The following is a 23143-nucleotide window of genomic DNA, read 5'->3' on the forward strand; positions in this document are numbered from 1 at the left end:
GTATCCGCAAAAAGAAAAGGAGGACTTGTGGCACCTTAGAGACTAACAAATTTATTTGAGCATAAGCTTTCGCCACAAGAACTCCTTTTCTTTCTTTTTAGTGGTCTCAGTGCCCCTAGATGGGACAGAACACCACAGACAGAAGGTGTGTGGGTGACATACTTCCCTTAGCTGAGGAAGTGTGTCCCGAGCTTCGGAGTCTTCCCAGTTGAAATCCTGGACGAGCCCCCACTTGTAACGCCAACAGACCCCAGTTGCCTGCGGGCGGGATTGAACCGCGGACCTCTGGAGCTTAGAGCATGAGCCTGTACCACATAAGCTAAAAGCCAGCTGGCTGTTAGCTAAGGCTGTAGAGCAAACTCATCTCTCTCCCTCTCCCTCTCTCCCACTAGATGGGACAGAACACCACACCCAGAAGGTGTGTGGGTTACACTAGCACTTGAACTAAAGGGGTAATTCAGTTCGTGGGTAGCAGCAGTTGGCAGCTATCATTTAGTGAACCAAACACTAGAGGTGGCATGACACACATTTTGCCAGTGCACTGCACAGTCTATATAAATCCATGGAAGTCTCTTTGCAGCACACCAGCAGACAACATGAGTGTTTTTATGATGGCCCCTATCAACCCAGGAGTGTCCATTAAGGAGGGTTATATCTTTCCCTGTATCTCAGAAGTGTGTTTTCAGCTTACAAGGAGCCTGCCTTATTCAAATGCAAACCTGTAATTCTACCAACTGAACTAGCAGCCAATACCCAATAGCTGTCAGCAGCAGACATAGTGGGTGTCTTCTCCAAAGACCTCCTTTTGGTCTTCCTGCCCTAGAAACTGATCATCTCAAATTCTGGTCCTGAAGTCATAAGGCCAGGTTCCATGCTGGTGCCAGGGAGTACAGTTCCATTCCAGCGCACTAGGCCCATTACATCTGAGGCTCCGATCAGGAGCTATCAAAAAACAGTTATGGAACCAAGCACCTTTGAGTCAGAAAACTTCCTTTGCGCTTCGTCATCTGCTTTCTATCCAAGTAGCTCAGCCCTTGATTTCTGGCATCATTGCTGATTAGCCCTGTCAAGTGGTCATCCCTTCCACAATGGTGGAGTCCAGGCCAGGATTTAGTGAGAGACTCTTTGGTGATGCTGGGTAGCATAGTCAGTCTGAGAGCTAGGGAAATTTCTGGCCAGCAACCCCAATAATTAAAAAAAAAACCCTCTTTATATTCAATACAGCTAAGCTTTATTTCTTCTCTACCACTAGGGACACTACAAGCCCCCTCAACGAGTATCTATTGTACAGCGGTAGATATGGATTCCTGGTTTCTTCAAAAAAAAAGTAATATAAATATGGTAAAAGCAAGAAGACCTGTCCCTCCTGCTTACCCCTCCTGGTGTGGTACATCCCATCAGGCATTGTGATTTGGCAGCTGCTTTTGCTATCTCCTGCAGATCAGAAGGCGGTTTCTGTAAAAGAAATTGCACTTGGACTCCACCTGTCAAGTCTACTAGCGCATCGGAAATGTAACCCCAGTGCAAATTCTGATAGGAACCTCGCAACCTGGGAAAAAAAAGAAAAGAAAAAAGAAAAAGGGAAATGGATTTGTTCCTATGATCCACCCAAGTAAGCAATGCATAGAGGAAATTAACTCAATGGATGCACATTTAATACTCTCTGTGGTGCATAAACATATTATGAATGTACTACGTGTCGTGAGCTGGGGTTGAAATGCACATGCAGACACAGTGGTAACCCCTAGATTGAATCTGGTCCCTTCAGCACCGGAAGTAGAAACCTCTACCACTTGAGCTAAAGAGGGGTCCCTCTAGCTTTCAGAATCTATGAGGTTGTCTAGACATTGGGATCAGTCAGTGGAGGGAGGCATGATCAAATGTGTGTGCGCGCATGCACATAGATACACACTTGGCTGGTGTGTAACACACCAACAAAGAAGGAAACACACAGAGTGCCAGCATGCACCATTTCAATCCCCCTTACGCTCTAAGAAGTGGACTGAGACCATCACTGGCTATGCATCAGCAAGTGACGAGCCATCTGATAGTAACAATGTTTGAGCACTAGGGTTCTCACAAGGCCATGTTGCAAGCAGGATCTGTGTTTTCTTATCTTGTGCTTTCATTGCAACGGCAAAAAATCTCAAGTTAGACTGTACTGTAGTTAGAGCATGAATATACACATCATTATAAACCACAGTGTACAGTCAATTTCATAAACTGGAGAATCAGAAAATGAAATCCCAGGCTAATTGTATTTTGGACCAATGTCCTTGATGAAAGGAATTTGCCATGTGCGCTGGGGAAAACTTCTCAATAGGAATTTCATAAACAGCAACTCTTGCAATTTCAATTGAATAGAGGTTCAGTTTGCTCTGTAATTAAAATCTCACACTGTGAAGTAGTACCTACTTCGGAGTCAACTTTTATCAAATACATCGTGGCAAAATTCTCCACTTCTGTGTCTCCCAGTTATCATTTTACCATTTGCTTATTCCTTGCTGAATTCATTAAACCACCCAGTATGTGCTTAATGCACTCCCTGTATTATATAGGTAATACACTGACTTAATTTATGTCATAGGTCCTACTTGCAGGTCGCAGTGAGTATAACAACCTGCTACTTACTCACAGCTGAGGTGTTCTTCTTTAACTTAAGTAATACAGGACTTTGCTTTTGATGCTGAGAATCCAAGGTTCAATCCCCACTGATGACTGTAGTTTTATTCATTATTAGTATTAAGGTAGTAGCTAGAAGCCTCAGTTGAGACGAGGGGCCCTTTCTGTGCAAACACTCAATGAGAGACAATCCATGTCCTAAGAAGCTTACAGTCTAAATAGACAAAATGTGGGAGGGAAAACAGAGGTGAAGTGACTTCTCCAAGGCTAAGCAGCAGATTGGTAGCTGGCCCAGAAATAGAACCCAGGTCTTCTGAGTCCCATACCAATGTCCTATCCACCGGACCACACTGCCTCTCAGAAAGAAAAGTGTGTAAGAGACCCAGGGAACTTTAAATCTTCAGTTTAAAATCTACAGTCTTTAGCCTGTAGTATCTGCAAGTATGTCCAGCCACAGTTCATTACATATCCAGTGCTCAGAATATTGGACCATGGTCCTGAACAACACTACACAGGGTACTTTGTCCAAAGCAGCAGGTACAACGTATAGCCACACAAGCATAAGACTCAGCAGTGGCAGGAAAGACAGACTTGGCGGGTATATTTACTTGGCATATGCTTTCTCTAGCAGGGATGGCCAAAATTCATTTTTGCTGCGAGGTTGAACAGACAGGTATCTCTCATTGAGAAAAGGCAGCCGGTCGTCTATCACCACATCCACCCAGTCTCCAAAATGCCAGAACTGGAAAAACAAAAGACAAAAAAAACTATTGTAAGAATAAATAGTGCTGCCAAATGACAGTCTCCAGAAATAGCCCAAGACTGAATGTAAACCATGAATATAAGTAACTTCTTTGCTCTCTCTCATAAGCTATTTTGTACTGTTGCTGTGTACTGTTAAATAGGTGCTGACTTTCATTTCAGAGGTGGCTACCTTTCAGTGGTGAGCCACTTCTGGACACAAAGTGCTCTGGAATTACATGGGATGAAAAGTACATGTAGATGAGTAAGTATTACCATGACTGGACTAAGGCAGATGTTTCAAAAAGGGCAGAAAACTAAGTGTCCAAACAAAGTGGTACGCCTCGCTACTCAGCTCAACATGGAGCTTCTCTTGGTACATCTCGGGGCCAGAGACGCCCTTCACCAAGAGCTAGTCTTTGGATAGTCCATTCCCTCTCTTTTCTGTGTCTGAAACCTCTCTAGATCTAGATCTTTCTAAACTTTGACATGGGTTGTATTGGACAGGCAGAACACATTTGGGGCTATTATCCATCAGCTTGACAAATGAAAAGGAGGCAATTGGCCACTTCAACAGCTGTACAGAACAGGTGTTCTTCTGACTGATCCAGCTGGCGAGTGATCAGTGGGGGATGAACTAACGGAACTGTTGCTAGAGTCATTAGCAAACTAATGTAGTGCAGCAGGACTTTGATATCACAACTGGACAAATCCATACCTGTTGTAATGCTAAGGACTTCCGTGCTGTTATGCCAGGGATAAATTTGTCCCAGTATGGCTATATTTCCATGGCTCGGTGAGCAAAAATTACAGGGATGCATTGTTCCGTTTAAACGCTATTGCTATTTGCAGTGGGTACCCTCAGTGGCAAACTAGCTTGGGGTTCTAAATGGAAAGCAGGTTTGATCATTCTCCTTAGTCTTTCTCAACGCAAATCTTTCATTTAGTTTAGGTTTAAGATAGATGAGGAGTAGTGTTTTAGATTTTGCAAAAGTAAAACCAGGATTGGTATTACTCGGAGCAATGGAACATAAGGAATAGCAAGAACATTCTAATACAAAGATCTGTTACTCTGTGGGAATAGTCTCGCAAGAGAAACTGTGTACGCTCCTTTGCTAGCACCATCTTTTTTGAAGCTGGACAAAGTAAAAGAGAATGCACTTGAAAACAGTTTTGCATTGGGTATGGGGAAAGGACAAGCTGATCTAATGGTTCTTTCCATCTTTAGTTTCTGGGACTTTGTGATACTCCAGTGATACCCTCTTATGCTAACTCCTGTAAGGACAGATCATACGATACTTGCCCTTCACCAGTGGTGAGCTGGAGCCGGTTCGCACTGGTTCGCTAGAACCGGTTGTTAAATTTAGAAGCCCTTTTGGAACCGGTTGTTCCACGAGGGACAACCGGTTCTAAAAGGGCTTCTAAATTTAACCGGCCAAAAGTGATGCCTTAGGCACCGACTCCACGGGTGCTCCGCAAAATTCAGGGGTGCTTGGATCTGGGGTTGTAGTTCAGAACCATCCGAGCTCTCCACCCAAACAAGGTGGAGCAAAATCACTAAAGCACATATTACATACCCGGAAATGAAAAATCCCAGCATAAGTCTCTTTGAATCCTTGGTCCTTTGGCATAACATTTTCCAGAAATTGCCTCTGTAATGTCAAAGATCCCAGGGCAGCCAGAACCCAGCAATCACCTTCAGGGAGACAAGTAATAAACCAGATGCAATTACACGTATTGCCTCATGATCTCCTTCTGCCTTGCCAGGGTCTGTATCTTTCTTACACTTTTCTTTAGGAAACAGGGTTACTGCAGAAGGACTGGGAGAACCAGTTTGGATAAAATAAAAATGTGGGCAGACTGTCGAGACTCAGACACACTTGGCCTCAGGGCCTCCATCCACCCGTTCAGGTCTTTTTCTATACTGCACCCATCTCTATCGTATCTGACTGCCATGAAGGAAGAGGGAGCCAAAGGCCCTGTGCAGAGGCACTTAGGCATCATACAGAAGCTCCTTCCCTTTGTGGGTATCCTAGTTCTACAGGATAGGAAGTGGTGCAGGCAACTGCCAGACCCTGAGTTGGCTGAGCCATTTGATGACAGTGCAATTTCTTCAAGAGGAAGACTCTTGTTACTCTCAAAAGGAAACATGATTGGGGGTGGCCGGGAAGGGATGGAGCTACAGCAGGACAGAGACAGGTACCTGGATCAGAAAAGCTGGTCAGTCGTGACAATAAAAAGAGAAGAGCGTGGAAAAGAAAAGCTGAGAGTCACCAGAAAAGGACTTCAGGGTCACGAGGCCAAATCCAACTCTGATAAAAGATGGCACACAATGGGAGTTGTACCCACTTTACATAAGGGTTGAATTTTACAAATAGAACTTCATTTTCTATCTGGTCTGGGTCTACCCTTCTGCACCCATTCTTCTGCAGGATGATGGGAGCCAGTGAGACATCAAAGTGCCTTGGCCCAAAGGCGCTGTAAAAGATAATGGTATTTACTATCTGGGATGGATTCTCTGTGGATTTGTGAGTGTGTGCACTAAACCAAACTAAGCTCTCAGACAGCGGCAAAGGAAAGGACTCCGGTCTACAGCTCAGGCTGGCTACTGAAACAGAACTTTGATCTTACCTATTTCTCCTTGAACAATATCAAATCTGCTAACACCGTCCACGATTAAATGGGGATTTTTCTCGATCATCTGAAAAAGAAGGAAAACAAAGTCCATTGTGAGTATCCAACCAGCAGTGCATCCTTCACAGCTATAGAGCCTCTCTTACGTCACTTTCAACTGATTCCCTATGAGGTCATAGTGGTGTTTTATGTATTTGAAATTCATGACTGTTTAAAAGCAGTGATGGGAGAACTGCAAAACCTGTGTTGCTTCACACAGGCATCCAAAAGTTCAGATGCTTCTCAGAGGTGTAGTCCAGATGAACGATGTAGTGCAAAGAGAAAGCACTATACAAATGCTAAGTATTGTTATTTTTATTATCATCCTCCAAGCTTCCTGGCCAGAAATCAGCTCTCTGCAACCACAGTGCCCCCTGGAGAGTGAGAAAAGGACCTTGGAGCTCTCCACACGCAGACGGAAATGAGAGACTCAGGCTTTCCTTCCCTAAACCATGCTGCCTCTCACAAGGGAGGAAGAATTATGGTCTCCCTGGCCTGACATCCCCAGCCATTCTGCCTTCCACTGGAAGTGGGGGAAGACTTTCTATTTAAATCACGATTTGAGGACTCTAGTAACTCAGGCAGTGGTTAGGGGTCTATTACAGGAGTGGGTGGGTGAGGTTCTGTGGCCTGCGATGTGCAGGAGTTCAGACTAGATGATCATGATGGTCCCTTCTGGCCTTAGAGTCTGCGAGGTTCTTTAACGCCTTCATCACCATGACATCTGGACACTGAGCAGCTTCAACAAACCATGCTGTTTCCTTGAGTTGGGGAGTGGGTGCCCATCCTTTGGAGAAGGAGAACTTTACATCTTCCAATCTAGTAATCAAAAGGTAGGGGGACTTGGGATCAGTCCAAGGGAAAAGGGACTTGGGCCTGGGGGTGTCTTTCTGTAGAGAGGGCCTCAGAAAGCTCAGATCATTGGCTAGGCATCCAGATTTTGGCTAGGCATCCAGATTTCTATAGGCTTTTCCAGACTAAACCTCTGAGCCTTTTGTTATTCACACATCTCTAATTTAGATCTGGCTGGGCTGTTTTGCATCATTTCTGTTAATGAAAGCTATGGACGCAGGGCTTATTTTCTGTGGACCAAATTCCAAAGTCCTTACTGTTGATTTTTCACTCAAGCCTTACTCAGGCAGAAGCTTCCCTGAATTCAATAAGAGTTCTGCCTGGATGATTAAAGAGCAAAAGCCTCTAAATTCAACCCTACATGCCTAATTTTTTAAAAATGTTGTATAAGTCCAAAATCAAAGCTTGGTGCAAGACCAGGGGGCATGGAATCACCATTGCTTTTCATCATGTTTTTAAACTAGACATTAAGAATGTTAGACAAATAGACACTGGATAAGCTAGAGTTAAGATTCTTAGCTCATGCAGATAACATCGTACAACTGTCAGCCACATTTGAATTAATGAGGATACTCTTTGCTACCTTGGAAGACTGAAATGCAGTCGACTTGCACTGACAGTAAATGCTAAGAAGACAAAGTGGTTACAAGTTGAAAAAGGGACTATCCGTAAAGTGTTGAAATGAAGCAATGGTGAAGTCGTAGAACAAGTAAAATCTTATGTGTACCTAGGAAGCTCAATCAGTGGGGACGGTCCATCAAGGATGAGGTTAAGAGGAGATGTCCCTTAACTACAAGGGCTGCACAGAAACTGACAAAATCATGGACTGATAAAAACACTCCATTTGGTACCAAAGTGAAAATTTATCAAACCCAGTGTACTAACAGTATTACTCTATGAATTGGAACCAGCTGCATTAAATGAAAGAGACATCAGACAGCTGGAGGCTGTAGAGATGAGAGGGCGTTTTTGAACTACTGAAGGTATAAAGGGGAATGATTTTAAGACAAAGTTATAAGGCGAGTTGGATGTGAAACCACGGTACAGAATTGGCTACAATCGAAAAGATTATGATAGTGGGGCCCTGCAGAAGACAAGCAGATGACAGGAAAATAATGCAAACACAACTGAAGTCAGTCCGACCATGAGGCTGACCATTGATTAGATGGCGGGATACCATATGCAGGGACATGACCAAGCTGGGGTTACTGGAGGAACAAACCATGGACAGCAGTGAATGGCAATGCTGTACCACTCCCTGTGTCTGTAAAAATACTTTGGGATTAAAGAGATAATTGCATGGGATTTAGTATTTATAGTAGGAAAATGCTCATTTAAATATCTCTCTGGGTCTTCTGTACGAGTGACCCTTGTAATATCTGCCGGCTGAGTCAAATATTTTACACCTCTTGTGACTTGTTGTTTGCTTAGGCATGTTCATTTGCCTCTGCATTTAGGATTAAACACCATTTCAAAACAGACTGTCTGTTTTGAAATGGTGTTTAATCCTAAATGCAGAAGCAAATGAACATGCCTAAGCAAACAAGACACAAGAGGTGTAAAATATTTGACAGCTGGGGTAAGAAAAATAGTTTAGCAGCTCTTCTTTAAGCTGGGGCGGATGCTCCCTCCCACCCACTTGATTTGACAACCTTCTGCACAAACCGGAGACTAGCAGCTGACGTGACTCATGTGGCTGGATGAGTTGAACTCCGGGAGACGTGTCAGCTTCCTGAAACGTTTTCATGGTGACTGAAAGCACCCAGTAGCCCATTAAAAGTTTATCAAACTTGTGGTACAAAGCAGCTCTTCCCAAGCAATGAATGGTGCATGGCACCAGTACTGGTGATTCAAGTGCTTGTGGATAATCGCCCAGGCTCTCCTAATAGCGAGACTCTCTGCAGAGTCACAGAACACTGTGGGCGCCCTCCCCCCATTCAAGAGCATGTGCATTAGTCTGCTGGCTGGGCGTCACAAGACCTGGGCTCTATTCCCAGCTCTGCTATTAGCCTGCTGTGTGACTTTGGGCAAATCTCATTTCTTTCCCCCTCCATCTCCCCTCCCGCTCTTTGTCTATCTGCATTGTAAGCTGTTCACGGAAGGGACTGTCTCTCCGAGTACGTGTTTGCATAGCGCCTAGCACAATGGGGCCCCAGTGCTCTACTGGGAGACCAAGAACCATAATTAAAAATAACGATAAGTTATAACCATTGTATTGGTTTCAGAGTAACAGCCGTGTTAGTCTGTATTCGCAAAAAGAAAAGGAGTACTTGTGGCACCTTAGCGACTAACCAATTTATTTGAGCATGAGCTTTCGTGAGCCACAGCTCACTTCATCAGATGCATACCGTGGAAACTGTAGCAGACTTTATATATACACAGAGAATATGAAACAATACCTCCTCCCACCCCACTGTCCTGCTGGTAATAGCTTATCTAAAGTGATCATCAGGTGGGCCATTTCCAGCACAAATCCAGGTTTTCTCCTGATGATCACTTTAGATAAGCTATTACCAGCAGGACAGTGGGGTGGGAGGAGGTATTGTTTCATATTCTCTGTGTATATATAAAGTCTGCTACAGTTTCCACGGTATGCATCTGATGAAGTGAGCTGTAGCTCACGAAAGCTCATGCTCAAATAAATTGGTTAGTCGCTAAGGTGCCACAAGTACTCCTTTTCTTTTTGCGAACCATTGTATTGTTTCCCCCTTCCCCATTTTTGCCATGAGGGGCTGTGGCGTGGCGGCATAATCCTAATTGTGGAGTCTAGGCAGCTTTGGATTTGTTACAGATCATTGCTTGTACACCACATACAAGCAAGTGAAATAAACAGGTATAGATATGGGTATGAAACTGCTGGAAATCCTTTTCTTTGGTTCCAGTGAAATGGACTGAGTGTTGTCGGAGAGTACAGTAGCAGAGCTTACACTAACAATGGAGCCAGAAAGCCCACGAGAAGACTAGAGATGATATGAGCACGTTATGGAGATTCACTCTGAAACTGACCCATTGGATTTAGCAGCAGATTTCAGTGCAGCCCGCTGAGATGTCAGAATACTTGGTTCTCAAATGAGAGTTCAGCTGACTTATTAGGGATGCTTCTCGCTCAGAGACAACCAGTAATTCTCTATCCAAACAAAGACACTGTACGAAAACAGCTCAACCTACATGCCTTAGTCATGTTTGTAGATGGGTTAGTAAATGTCGCACAAAATAAACAAAAGCAAAAAAAACACTCGAAAAATAAAACCCACCCAACACTGATTCAGCTTTAACTCCAATTTGGTATGCTCTCTAGGAATCTAACTTAGAATATTGCATAAACAGAAGGGATCACTTCTTCCAGGGTGCTTGAGTTACAGTATATGTCCTCACCTCCCTTCACAGTTATGGTGTTACACCTACCGGTGCATGGTGTAGGAGAGGGAGGATGGTCTAGTGGTTAGGGTACTACCCAGGGACTAAGAAACCTGGATTCAATTCTCTGTTCTGCCACAGACTTCCCATGTCCCCTTGTTCAAGTCACTTAGTCTCTTTGTGCCTGAGTACCCCATCTGTAAAGTGGGGAATCAGCACTCCCCAGAGGGAGTCAGGAAAATAAATGCATGAAAGATTGTGAGGCTCATAAACAATATGTTAATAAAGGGCTTATAAGTACCATAGATGGGTGGGGTACGGATTTTGTGCTATTCTCATAGGTGTTTTAGAAAAGCTACATGTAGGAGGAAGGGAAGACTGAATAGAGAAGTAGAGAGGCCTCTGGTGCATTAGCTTTGCAAGCTCAGGTTAGTGAGAGTCTATCAACAGCAGCAAAGCAGGTGCTCATAATGGACCTCGGAGAGGAAACTGATGCTTCCCTTTGGAATAATAGCAGCCTCTTTCAGCTCGCAACTGTGTCCCCAGAGGTCAAAACCTGAGAGTGAGGTTGTGATGACAGAGTTAGCAATTCCGAGTAAAGCCAGAGTGGAGCTTTGTTGGGGGGCTAAAGTGAAACTGACAATATCAGAAAGATTATTGCAAAATGTGGCAAGGCACACAATCATTTCCAAGCAAACCACACAGACGTCACAATCCACCAGCACAAGAAATGCTGAAGCTACACAGATATTTTTAAATACAGTGATGATGCGTGTATGTAACTAGGATGAGTGGTTGGTTGACTGTTGAAATAGGGATGTAGGGAGGTTTGGATCCACTCATCAACAGTAACTCCATTCATACTTCTTGTGGTACTTGCACTAGTAGTGTTCACCCTCTGCTCCTTATCTTTGCACTCCACCTGAGTTTTATATTGACTCCCAAAGTCCTCAGTCTAGATAAATTCAGGGTCTGCAGAGAAGCAGCTCCTCCTATCTGGTTTTTATAGGCTAAACTGGGTATCTCCTTCCATCTCCTCATGTGCAGCTGTAGCTACATTATTATGATGATAAGCCAGATGGGAACAAGAAAATAACTCCAGAGGCAAACACCATGCAAATGATCACCAGCAGTGCAAAGAGAGGAACACAGATCTATCTCCTATGCAAATACATCCAAAGGATGCTGTGGAAGAGTTGTGAAAAGGGTCATTCCTCAACTCTTCCAGAATACTTTAGACTCCCCTAAGACCAGTATGCCCTTTCCTTTGTTTACTGTTACAGCTTTCCCTTCTATTTCCAACTCAACTTCCCATCAACCTGCACTTAGGACGAAAGAATCCCATGCACTGCTACAGGCTGGGGACCAACTGGCTGTGCAGCAGTTCTGCAGAAAAGGACCTGGGGATTATAGTGGATGAGAAGCTGGATATGAGTCAGCACTGTGCCCTTGTTGCCAAGAAGGTAAACGGCATATTGGGCTACTTTAGTAGGAGCATTGCCAGCAGATTGAGGGAAGTGATTATTCCCCTCTATTCAACACTGGTGAGGCCACATCTGGAGTATTGCATCCAGTTTTGGGCCCCCCACTACAGAAAGGATGTGGACAAATTGGAGAGAGTCCAGCGGAGGGCAATGAAAATTATTAGGGGGTTGGGGCACATGATTTATGAGGAGAGGCTCAGGGAACTGGTCTTGTTTAGTCTGCAGCAGAGAAGAGTGAGGGGGGATATGATAGCAGCCTTCAACTACCTGAAAGGGGGTTCCAAAGAGGATGGAGCTAGGCTGTTCTCATTGGTGGCAGATGACAGAACAAGGACCAATGGTCTCAAATTGTAGTGGGGGAGGTCTAGGTTGGACATTAGGAAACGCTATTTCACTAGGAGGGTGGTGAAGCACTGGAATGGGTTACCTAGGGAGGTGGTGGAATCTCCATCCTTAGAGGTTTTTAAGGCCCGGCTTGACAATGCCCTGGCTGGGATGATTTATTTGGGGTTGGTCCTGCTTTGAGCAAGGGATCGGACTAAATGACTTCCTGAGGTCTCTTCCATCCCTAATCTTCTATGGTTCTATGAACCTCTGTTGTTGTTCTTCATTGCGCTGCTGGGTCAAGGGCTTGAGCCAAAGTCCCTTGGAGTCATTGTATTGATGGAAGGCCAAATTCTCCTCTTAGCTACAAGGATGTTAATCCAGAGTAAGATCATTGCCTTTAATAGAGTTACTCTGGATTTAGACCATTGTAAATGGCTCTGAGATCGGAAACTCCTTGGGGCAGGGTCCTTGTCTATCACTATGTTTATAAAGTGCCATGCACACCAATGCTGCAATACATAATAAATTACTACTACTAATCGCTATCTTGGAATAAGCCTAGAGAGCAGCCACTTAGCCAGGGAAGAATTATTTGGTAGTTCGCGTGCTAGCCTGGGACTTGGGAGACCCTGCTCATTGCAGGCTCTGTGTAAACTCAGGCAAGTCACTTAATATTCAGATCGAGAGTGAGTCAGTTTCCCAAAAAAGAATGGCAAGAGGGGAATAATAGTACTTCCCTAGCTCACAGGACAAAGATTGGGAGGTGCTCAGATATTAAAGTAAGTACCAGAGAGCGGGTATGTTGTAGAAAGAATTGCTGCCAAATAACCACAGAAACAAAATAAGACTCCGCCCACCCCCCTCCTCCACATAGATATTTACCTGAGTGTTTGGATTGCTCAGTTCAAGATCCAAAAAGATTGAAAACAGCAAACAGAGTGAATAAATATAGTGTTGTTATTAATCAAAGTCTAATGACAACACATCAACCACACATGTAAGCTCGTGTCAGAACATAGCTTCCGCGCTTAGAAGAGGTCTTAAATCCTGTACTTGTGTTAGCTGTGGGAGTTCACTACATAGATTACACTCCTATTTAGTAAGCAGAGAGGTCAGTGAGATATGCAACCCACTAATACAGAGGTATTTAAATACATCAACTCTTCACTTTTGTTTTGTTCCAAATCTAGAGTCTCCAATGTGATTTTTTTGGCTGTACCCCATTTTTCTTTATGGACAGGCAGCCGAGGCTAGAGGAATAAGCTATACCCACAAAACACTTATACCAGTATAACTGCATCTATGCTAGGAGAGTTTTGCCAGTATAGCTATTCTGGCAAAAATTTTGAGCATAGACAAATCCATCATGTGGCTTCCTCAGTCCAGAGATCAACTGAGTCCGAAATCTCAGTCTGATTCAATCAGCTTGAATAGGCAAAGATGCCTCTTGTGTGAAAGAATCACTGGGTGGAAATGCTGTTTCCACATCATCAAGCTGTTATTTCAGGCACATGAAAATACTGAGTAGGATCTTAAGGCTCCACACCCTTGTGACCCTCCAAAAAAATACCCAAGCTTGGAACAGTCCAGCAGCCTCTGCTCACACCAGAAGGCAGCCCTGTAGCGTGACTGAATGACAGGTAGCACCCAACAGCTGCAGTCCTTGTCACTGTTTATTTCCCAGGAGCGTGGAGCATCTCAAATTAGACTCAGAATTCCTGAATTCTTCTTTTATGCATGGTGGTGGGGAGGATGTGATGGGTATTTTATTTCTTCGGGTTATCGTGCAGCAGTATTAGGGCCACATTTTTAAGGTGGCTTCAAACCAGTCGTTGATTTTGTGCCTGGATAAATGCCCCCCAAAAGCTACAGGCACGCTGCTAGATGGTCGTAGGGATTGTGAACATTAATATTGCCGGCTTCATTATTTGTAGCCCCCACCTGACTTTACAGGAACTAGAACTGTGGCCGTGGTAGAAGTGGTCTCTGGGTGTGAATGTAGCTAGCCGCTGAGGCCTCCACCTGGAAATTCCAGGAAATAAATTATATCTGTGCCCGGTGCAGAATGCTGATAATAATAATAATAATAAAAAAATCAACGGGAAGAGTGTTTCTTAACGAAGGTGGCACTTTATTTAGGAAGAGGGTGGGAAAGCTAATGCTGTGGGTAAGCCCTGTATACACAACGAGCGAAACAAGTCATCGGTAACTTAAACCAAGAGGCTACATGGTTCAGGCAGCAGGGCTGGGCCCAACCCCCAGAGTGCTCAGCATAGCAGCAGCAGTTAGCCAGGGATCAGTGAGACCTGGGTGTGTTGCCATGCCCACAATGCAGCACCTCTGCCCCGGGTCTCAGTCAGCAGTCTTTGTCCAGGTCAGCCTCCAGCCTGGGGGTTTGCTCTGTGTTACATGCCAAGGAGTGACTCGTTCCCACTTGGACCTACCTCCCCGCTTGCAAGAGTCCTCTGGCACAGGGAGGCAGGCTACGGGAGAGAAGTCCCATAAGCGTCTTTGTTCCCAGAGGGCCACAGGCACCAGAGAAAACCTGAGTCACCCATTTTAAATGATCCTTTTAACCTGAAACCTACTTATCACCACAGAGCTAGTACTGATGCCAGTCAGCCTCACTTCAGTCCCTGGAAAAATCATGGAGCAGGTCCTCAAAGAATCAATCCTGAAGCACTTGCATGAGAGGAAAGTGATCAGGAACAGCCAGCATGGATTCACCAAGGGAAGGTCATGCCTGACTAATCTAATCGCCTTCTATGATGAGATTACTGGTTCTGTGGATGAAGGGAAAGCAGTGGATGTATTGTTTCTTGACTTTAGCAAAGCTTTTGACACTGTCTCCCACAGTATTCTTGTCAGCAAGTTAAGGAAGTATGGGCTGGATGAATGCACTACAAGGTGGGTAGAAAGCTGGCTAGATTGTCGGGCTCAACGGGTAGTTATCAATGGCTCCATGTCTAGTTGGCAGCCGGTATCAAGTGGAGTGCCCCAAGGGTCGGTCCTGGGGCCGGTTTTGTTCAATATCTTCATAAATGATCTGGAGGATGGTGTGGATTGCACTCTCAGCAAATTTGCGGATGATACTAAACTGGGAGGAGTGGTAGATACGCTGGAGGGGAGGGATAGGATACAGAAGGACCTAGACAAATTGGAGGATTGGGCCAAAAGAAATCTGATGAGGTTCAATAAGGATAAGTGCAGGGTCCTGCACTTAGGACGGAAGAACCCAATGCACAGCTACAGACTAGGGACCGAATGGCTAGGCAGCAGTTCTGCGGAAAAGGACCTAGGGGTGACAGTGGACGAGAAGCTGGATATGAGTCAGCAGTGTGCCCTTGTTGCCAAGAAGGCCAATGGCATTTTGGGATGTATAAGTAGGGGCATAGCGAGCAGATCGAGGGACGTGATCGTTCCCCTCTATTCGACATTGGTGAGGCCTCATCTGGAGTACTGTGTCCAGTTTTGGGCCCCACACTTCAAGAAGGATGTGGATAAATTGGAGAGAGTCCAGCGAAGGGCAACAAAAATGATTAGGGGTCTGGAACACATGAGTTATGAGGAGAGGCTGAGGGAGCTGGGATTGTTTAGCCTGCAGAAGAGAAGAATGAGGGGGGATTTGATAGCTGCTTTCAACTACCTGAAAGGGGGTTCCAAAGAGGATGGCTCTAGACTGTTCTCAATGGTATCAGATGACAGAACGAGGAGTAATGGTCTCAAGCTGCAGTGGGGGAGGTTTAGATTGGATATTAGGAAAAACTTTTTCACTAAGAGGGTGGTGAAACACTGGAATGCGTTACCTAGGGAGGTGGTAGAATCTCCTTCCTTAGAGGTTTTTAAGGTCAGGCTTGACAAAGCCCTGGCTGGGATGATTTAACTGGGAATTGGTCCTGCTTCGAGTAGGGGGTTGGACTAGATGACCTTCTGGGGTCCCTTCCAACCCTTATATTCTATGATTCTATGATAACCACATACGTCTCTCGCTGCCACCCTGAGTCACCAAGACAACCCTTCCACCCACTTGCTGGGTCTTATCTCACAGTAGGGCCAAACTCCAAAGCCCTAACTAATGCTGCCTGGCGCCTTTCTTCGTGAACCGTGGGTCTGCATGTGGAGTAAGGTGCTACTCACCCTGAGTTAACCTGACCAGGGCCGGCCCACAACATTTTGGCACCTCAGGCGGGGAGCTCAAACGACACCTCCATGCCCCCTCACTTGGGCCAAAACTTTGAAAACTCACCATGAATATTTGTGTCTATGTATCTCAGGAGAGCTCCTTCCTGCTTAGATAGAAAAGCTTCCTTTGCTCTCTTTCTTTTTCTGATTGCTGCCCCAGAGGGGCGTTTTCTTCTTTCACTCAGGACTGCTGTTCTGTGCCAGCTATAGTGGCTCTCACCATTCAATGGAAAGGGACAAATAAGCAGGCTGGTAGCAGGGCCTGAGTGAGGGAAGACATCAGCATCTTAAGGGCCTAACTGGCTCCTACTACTTCAGTTGACTGCCTGTTCTTCGCAAGTGGGTTCAGGGAAGCAGCAGGAAACAGGAAGCTCCCTGAGAAGCGGGTGTTAATCAGTCCAGGCTCCTGGGGGTGCCAGAGAGATACATAACAGGCTCGTCCTCCTCCTCTCTCTCCCTGCAGCTCCTGCTGCTTTCTGTTATTCCCTCTCACCTTTTCTCCTGCCTGCCTGTTATGTCTCTTGTGCCCTCCTTCCTCCAACACAGCACTCCACCATCTCTGTGCATCTAGAGCAGAGAGAATACATATGCACCAGCAGCAGACACAATTTTCTACACTCTGGGTCCTAGTGGCGCCCCGCCCCCAGTCTGGCACCTGAGGCAGCTGCCTCAGTTCACTTCATGGTAAGGCCAGCCCTGAATCTGACCATTAGATTGCTCTTTCGGGGCAAGGATTGTCTTTAAATGTGTTTGCACAATGCCTAGCACAGGAGGGTCCTGATTCTGAATGCAGCCTCAAGAGTTGGCTACAATACAACTGATACAAACTAACAGAGAGGCAGCATGCTTCAGTGAATAGAAGATCAGCCTGAGAGTCAGGAGACATGGGTTCTTTTCTGGCTCTGCAACTGACTCACTGTGTGTCCTTGGGCAAGTCAGTTCACCTCGCTGTGCTTCAGTTTCTCTACCCACCCTTGTCTGGCTTCTCCATTCAGATTGCATACTCTTCCGGGCAAGGATGGACTTGAGTGAGATGTTTGTGCAGTGCCTAGCACAGTGCGATCTTGATCTCTATTGCAGCATCCTGGCACTACTGCAGTATAATGATTACACACACACACACACACACACACTCTCTCTCTCTCTCCATCAGGGATCGGCAACCTTTGGCACGCAGCCCACCGGGATAAGCCCCCGGTGGCCAGGCCAGTTTGTTTACCTGCTGCATCCGCAGGTTCGGCCGATCGCGGCTCCCACTGGCCGCAGTTCGCTGCTCCAGGCAGCGGCGCGGCCCGAGGGATGTGCTGGCTGCCCTTCCCACAGCCCCCATTGGCCTGGGACGGTGAACCATGGACAGTGGAAGCCGCGATTGTCTGAACCTGCGGACGCAGCAGGTAAACAAACTGGCCTGGCCCACCAGGGGGCTTACCCTGGCAGGCCGTGTGCCAAAGGTTGCCGATCCCTGCTCTACAGTAAAAGAATGTTTTTAAGATTGCAAAGTCAAACACTCAGAAATCAGAAAATGCCAGAATTAAGGTTGCCTGTGCAATCTTGATTTAGCCTCTGTCATAAATATAAAGGGAAGGGTAATCACCTTTAAAATCCCTCCTGGCCAGAGGAAAAATCCTTTCACCTGTAAAGGGTTAAGAAGTTAAAGGTAACCTCACTGGCACCTGACCAAAATGACCAATGAGGAGACAAGATACTTTCAAAAGCTGGGAGGAGGGAGAAAAACAAAGGGTCTGTGTGATGCTTTTGCCGGGGACAGAACAGGAATGGAGTCTTAGAATTTAGTAAGTAATCTAGCTAGGTATGTGTTAGATTATGATTTCTTTAAATAGCTGTGCTGAATAGAATGAATATTCCTGTCTGTGTCTTTTTTGTAACTTAAGGTTTTGCTTAGAGGGATTCTCTATGTTTTGAATCTAATTACCCTGTAAGGTATTTACCATCCTGATTTTACAGAGGTGATTCTTTTTTACTTCTATTAAAAGTCTTCTTGTAAGAAAACTGAATGCTTTTTCATTGTTCTAAGATCTAAGGGTTTGGGTCTGTGGTCACCTATGCAAATCGGTGAGGATTTTTATCAAACCTTCCCCAGGAAGTGGGGTGCAAGGGTTGGGAGGATTTTGGGGGGAAAGACGTTTCCAAACAACGTTTTCTCAGGAACCCAGATAAAGTTTGGTGGTGGCAGTGGAAGTCCAAGGGCAAAGGGTAAAATAGTTTGTACCTTGGGGAAGTTTTAACCTAAGCTGGTAAAGTAAGCTTAGGAGGTTTTCACGCAGGTCCCCACATCTGTACCCTAGAGTTCAGAGTGGGGAAGGAACCTTGACAGCCTCTTTGTGCATGTGAATTATACTTAGGGCTGTGCAAATAACTGAATATTCATTTTGTTGCCTGAACCAAAACAAAAATTGTTTTGGATTAACCTAAACTAACTTCTTCTCCTTCCCCCCCCCCCCAAAATGAACCCTCCCCCTACATTAATTTGGTGTTGACCAACATTCTTTTGTTTTACCGAAATGATTTGGTGGGAGGGATCCCATTTCTTTTCAATTACATTTAGGCAAATTTCAAAATGAAACATTGTCTGAAAATGAAAAAACAAAATGTTTCATTTAAAAATGAAATATTCCAACTTTTTTAAATTTATTTTTTATTTTTTCAGCCAAAACTATTTGCCAAATTCAACATGAATTGGTTCATAATTTTGGTTAATCTGAAACAACGTTTTTGGTGAATAAAATATTCATCCAATTTTTTTCATACAGCTGTAATTATGAGAGAGTCTGTAATGAGATAATCACATACTATTTTTCCCACAGGATCCCTGCCTACTTCAGTATTAATCACCCCTAGCTATAACAACAGTGCTTGAAATTGCACATGCAGAACATGTGAACACACAGTTTTGCAGGTGCAAATAACAGCACACACCTCTCTGTGGGCACAAAACCAGAGGCTGGGTCTGAAAACATGGCCCTTAATCTTCACAGCTACTGTCCAAGTGCAGCTACTACACAATCAAGAAAAGCAACAATAAAAATGACATCGTGGTGCTCCCAATCTGTTCCCCCTCAAGGACTCCTATATCAAATTGGCTCACTTTACAAGTCAAAACAAGTTTTCTCTAACTCACCACTGCCTGGTGTCTGAAAATCAAGCTGTTTTCTTTCTGCTTTGCACATTAGCACCAGATATAAAGATCCCAGACTCTGAATGTAATTGGCAATTCTCTTGATGATGCACAGGGTAAAATAGAAGGCAGCTTGCTCCTCAGCTCCTACATTGGATTTGGAACACTGACAGCAGTAAAAACGATCTGTCACTGATACTATGTGACTCAGAAGATGCAGAATGAGGAGAGAAGAATAGGACCAAGGTGCTATTTTTCTTTGCCGTCAGATTTCTAACCAGAAATTAAATGTCAGGGGGAGCTAAGAAAAGTGGTTGAGAAAATACAGCGGGGTGGACAAACTTTTTGGCCCGAGGGCCACATTGGGGTGCGAAACTTTATGGAGGGCTGGGTAGGAAAGGCTGTGCCTCCCCAAACAGCCTGACTCCCGCCCCCATTCGCCCCCTCCCACTTCACACCCCCTGACTGCCCCCGTCAGAACCCCTGACCCATTCAACCCCCCCTGCTCCTTGTCCCCTTACTTCCCCCTCCTGGGACCCCCCACCCCAAACCGCCCCCCTGGAACCCCACCCCCTATCCAACCCCCCCCCCCGCTCCCTGTCTCCTGACTGTCCCAAATCCTATCCACACCCCCACCCCCTGACAGGCCCCCCGGGACTCCCACACCCTATCCAACCCCCCCCGTTCCCCGACCTCTGACCGCCCCAGAACCTCCGTCCCATCCAACCGCCCCCGCTCCCTGTCCCCTGACTGCCCCCAGGACCCCCCGCCCCTAACCGCCCCCTGCTCCCTGTCTGCCCCCTGGGACCCCCTACCCAACCCCCACACCGCTGCACACGCACATTGCCACCGCCCCCTTACCATGCAGCTAAGAGCGGCAGGAACTCGTAGCCCCGCTGCCCATGCAGCATCATAACTACATGGGTGGAGGAACAGAGGAGGGGATGGGGGGGCAAGCCTCCTGGGCCAGGAGCTCAGGGGCTGGGCAGGACAGTCCCACGGGCCGGATGTGGCCCGTGGGCCGTAGTTTGCCCACCTCTGAAATACAGTCATCGGACAAATTTGCTACAAGAGGTGCCGCTCTACGGGGTGACAGAAAGATGTGTTCAGTTGTACACTAGTCCTGCCTGGGGAAGTGGTAAAGGTCCCATTGCTTGGGACTTTTTAAAAAGCAGGCTGGACAAACCACTAGAAAATGGGCGCTAGGGGCAATCCTGCAATTGGCTTGGGGATGGGAATGGAGAACAGGCTGTTTCCATTTCTACAGTCTGTGATGCTCGGGACCAAATCCTAAAAAGTGTTGTCAGTGTCAGACCCCGGTACAACCCCGGTGACTCTCTTATCCATCTGTAGGAGAAGCAGAAGTAGGCTTGAAGAGAGCCTGAGCGCATAGATATCTAGGTTAGAGGAAAAGGGGAGGGTCTAATTTACACCATTCCCTACATCTGGCCCTATGACTTCAGTGGAGTTGTAACCAGAATTTGGCCCCGTGGCTTTGCAGAACTAGGGCTGACTGCAAAGCTTTCCCTCAAGATTTTAGGGAATGACAGTGCAAGCTGACCAATGATCTGAATCTGTGCCTTAAAAGTGAGAGAATGGGCCAGATCTCAGCTGATGTAATCAAGGGTCACTCAGCGGAAGTCAGTGGAGCCACATCAATTTGCATCAGCTGAGGATCTGATCTGATATACTTAAAAAAAAACCCTAAATAAATGAAAACTTCAGCTTAAATGATTTCTATTGACATCTACTAATTTAAAAGCAGGCAGGAAGGTTTTTGGGGCTGAGAGGAGGTTGTGGTATAAATTGAAAAGATGGCAGGTCACCATCCCATGGGGCTTTGGGACAAATACTTGTAATTAAGTGGTTCAAACTAAGGGCAAGATTGTGGCTGGTCCCCGCACAGGTGTAATGTGAGCGGACACATACCAGGAACACCGTCCTTTAGTGCCCTTTCTCAAGGGCTGGCTGTGATCTCAGTCCCTGTGCTCGCCTGCTCATTGCCCCCATGTGCTGGCCAGTGGAGAAGCACACGTTTCACCCCCTCACCCTCTAATGGAGACGTAACACCAGGTGCCCTCCCCCACAGGCCTGGGAGCCTTGGTCTGTCCGTAAGACGCAATGCTTCCCAGTGCTTCCCTCGAGTCAGCATAGCTGGGCACAGCCCTCCGCAGAGGGCTGTACCTAACAGCCATGAGATAAATCAAAGCTGTTGTCTTTTTACACCCAGGAAATCAGCTTCGCAATTGAAAGCCATCAGGAGGAACTCACCGTTGGTCTTTTCCACTGTAGGTAGCTCAGCTTGTCTGCTGAGAGCAGATTGGGACCAATGGAACTGACTTGTGCTGGGAAGGTGTCATCTTCAAACAGCAGGCCTCGGCTCAGGTAGTACTCTCTCAGGAGGGTGAAATCCTGATTGTTAAATTTCTGCGGGCTCTGAAGGCTTCCAATCCTCCCCTTGGTTTGCCAGCCTCGTTCTAGCTTCTGATACGGGCCAGGGGCAGGCATCATCATGCCTCTATCCTGTGAAGGAGAAAGTGTGTCAGCCATTGTTAATGGCCACTTCTGAAACACTGCCTTCCAAGCACACAGGGAGTGCCCAGACAGGATTCTGGAGCAGCTACTCACAGAAGGAGGTAGTAGTGACAAAATCCTTCCTAGCTGGAAATGCCTGGAGAAAGAGAAATGGTAAAAATGCCACCAGGTTTATCTTAAACCAACACTGCCATTGCTTCAGATTCAATTCTAAGTCTTCCTGAGCAAACTGTCTGGGAAACACTGCACTACTATATAGGTAATATAATAGAACATGGGGTGGGGTGGGGTGGGGTGGACGGACAACAAGGGAGGGAAGGGAATATTGCTGTTGGGAGGGTGTTACAGAAGAAGCTATGGTAACTTAAGACATTTGTAGTGGGCCCAAAAAACACTCAGCTGTTGATTGCTTTTGTGCATGGTGTATTTTTGTGGGAGTTTACTTTTATTTTCTGAGCTCTTTGGACTCATTTTTGAATGCTTGGTGGCATAGTCCACATTCAGATGCATACGGCTCCACCACTCACTGAGCTGTTGAGAGCGCTAACCAAAACAAACACCCCCTCCAGCCATTGCCCTGTCTCGGGGTTTGGTGCAAAGTCCATTGGTGTTAATGGAAAGACTTTCAGGGATGGCTTTGTCTTAGGATCAATTTCTCAAATAACTAGGAGGCAAAAATCCCGCCCTAAATTGAAATCTGCATTTCATCCACACCTTCCAAAGTTGGAGGGATTTAGATCCATTGATTCAATTGGAGAGCTGAGTTAGGCTTAGCTGAGAAGTTTAGAGTCATATCCAGATTTGGAAACCCACTGCCCTGCCCAGATTTGGGGGTGTTCTCAAGTTGTTTGGGTCTATCTCAACTAGGAATTCCTTTCCTTCTGCACAAGAGCAGCTGTCAGTTGGGAAAAGTGCTTCCTCACACAGCTGGGTGAGACTCCTCATTGGTTGCAGTCATGTGCCAGATGCATGCAAAGGACTAGTCCTGACGCTAGATGGAGGGATTCTGTCTACTTGTGGCCTGACACAGCACCCAGCACTGCTGCTGGTGAAGAATTCAAGTTGATGTGACTCTTGCTGTGGGCCCCTTCCTCCTTAGGGTTGTCAAAGAGCACAGCAGTAGAACAGCTTGTGAAAGCATCACCTGCAGTCAGGAATGATAGAGAAGAAGGGTTGAGGGCCACCTCAGAAGAACAGCCCTGAATCCACAGATATGGGAGCTCAGATAAACAAG

At 46.0% G+C, this 23143-nt stretch overlaps 1 protein-coding gene across 1 annotated transcript in view; it reads right to left on the minus strand.

Annotated features, from left to right (window-relative positions):
• The window catches only part of CAPN13 (calpain 13), a 68007-nt gene that overhangs the window by 36362 nt on the left and 8502 nt on the right, over window positions 1-23143 (minus strand). Inside the window, exons 2-6 of the mRNA XM_048843394.2 lie at window positions 21646-21897; window positions 5995-6064; window positions 4941-5059; window positions 3231-3364; window positions 1375-1549 (exon numbers count right to left, since the gene is read on the minus strand). Of these exons, the coding sequence (XP_048699351.2) occupies window positions 1375-1549; window positions 3231-3364; window positions 4941-5059; window positions 5995-6064; window positions 21646-21888 (741 nt within the window). The 5' untranslated portion in view covers window positions 21889-21897. The remainder of the gene's footprint in view (window positions 1-1374; window positions 1550-3230; window positions 3365-4940; window positions 5060-5994; window positions 6065-21645; window positions 21898-23143) is intronic.

The sequence above is a fragment of the Caretta caretta genome, chromosome 3 (genome assembly GCF_965140235.1).
Source record: "Caretta caretta isolate rCarCar2 chromosome 3, rCarCar1.hap1, whole genome shotgun sequence".
NCBI classification, from domain to species: Eukaryota; Metazoa; Chordata; order Testudines; family Cheloniidae; genus Caretta; species Caretta caretta.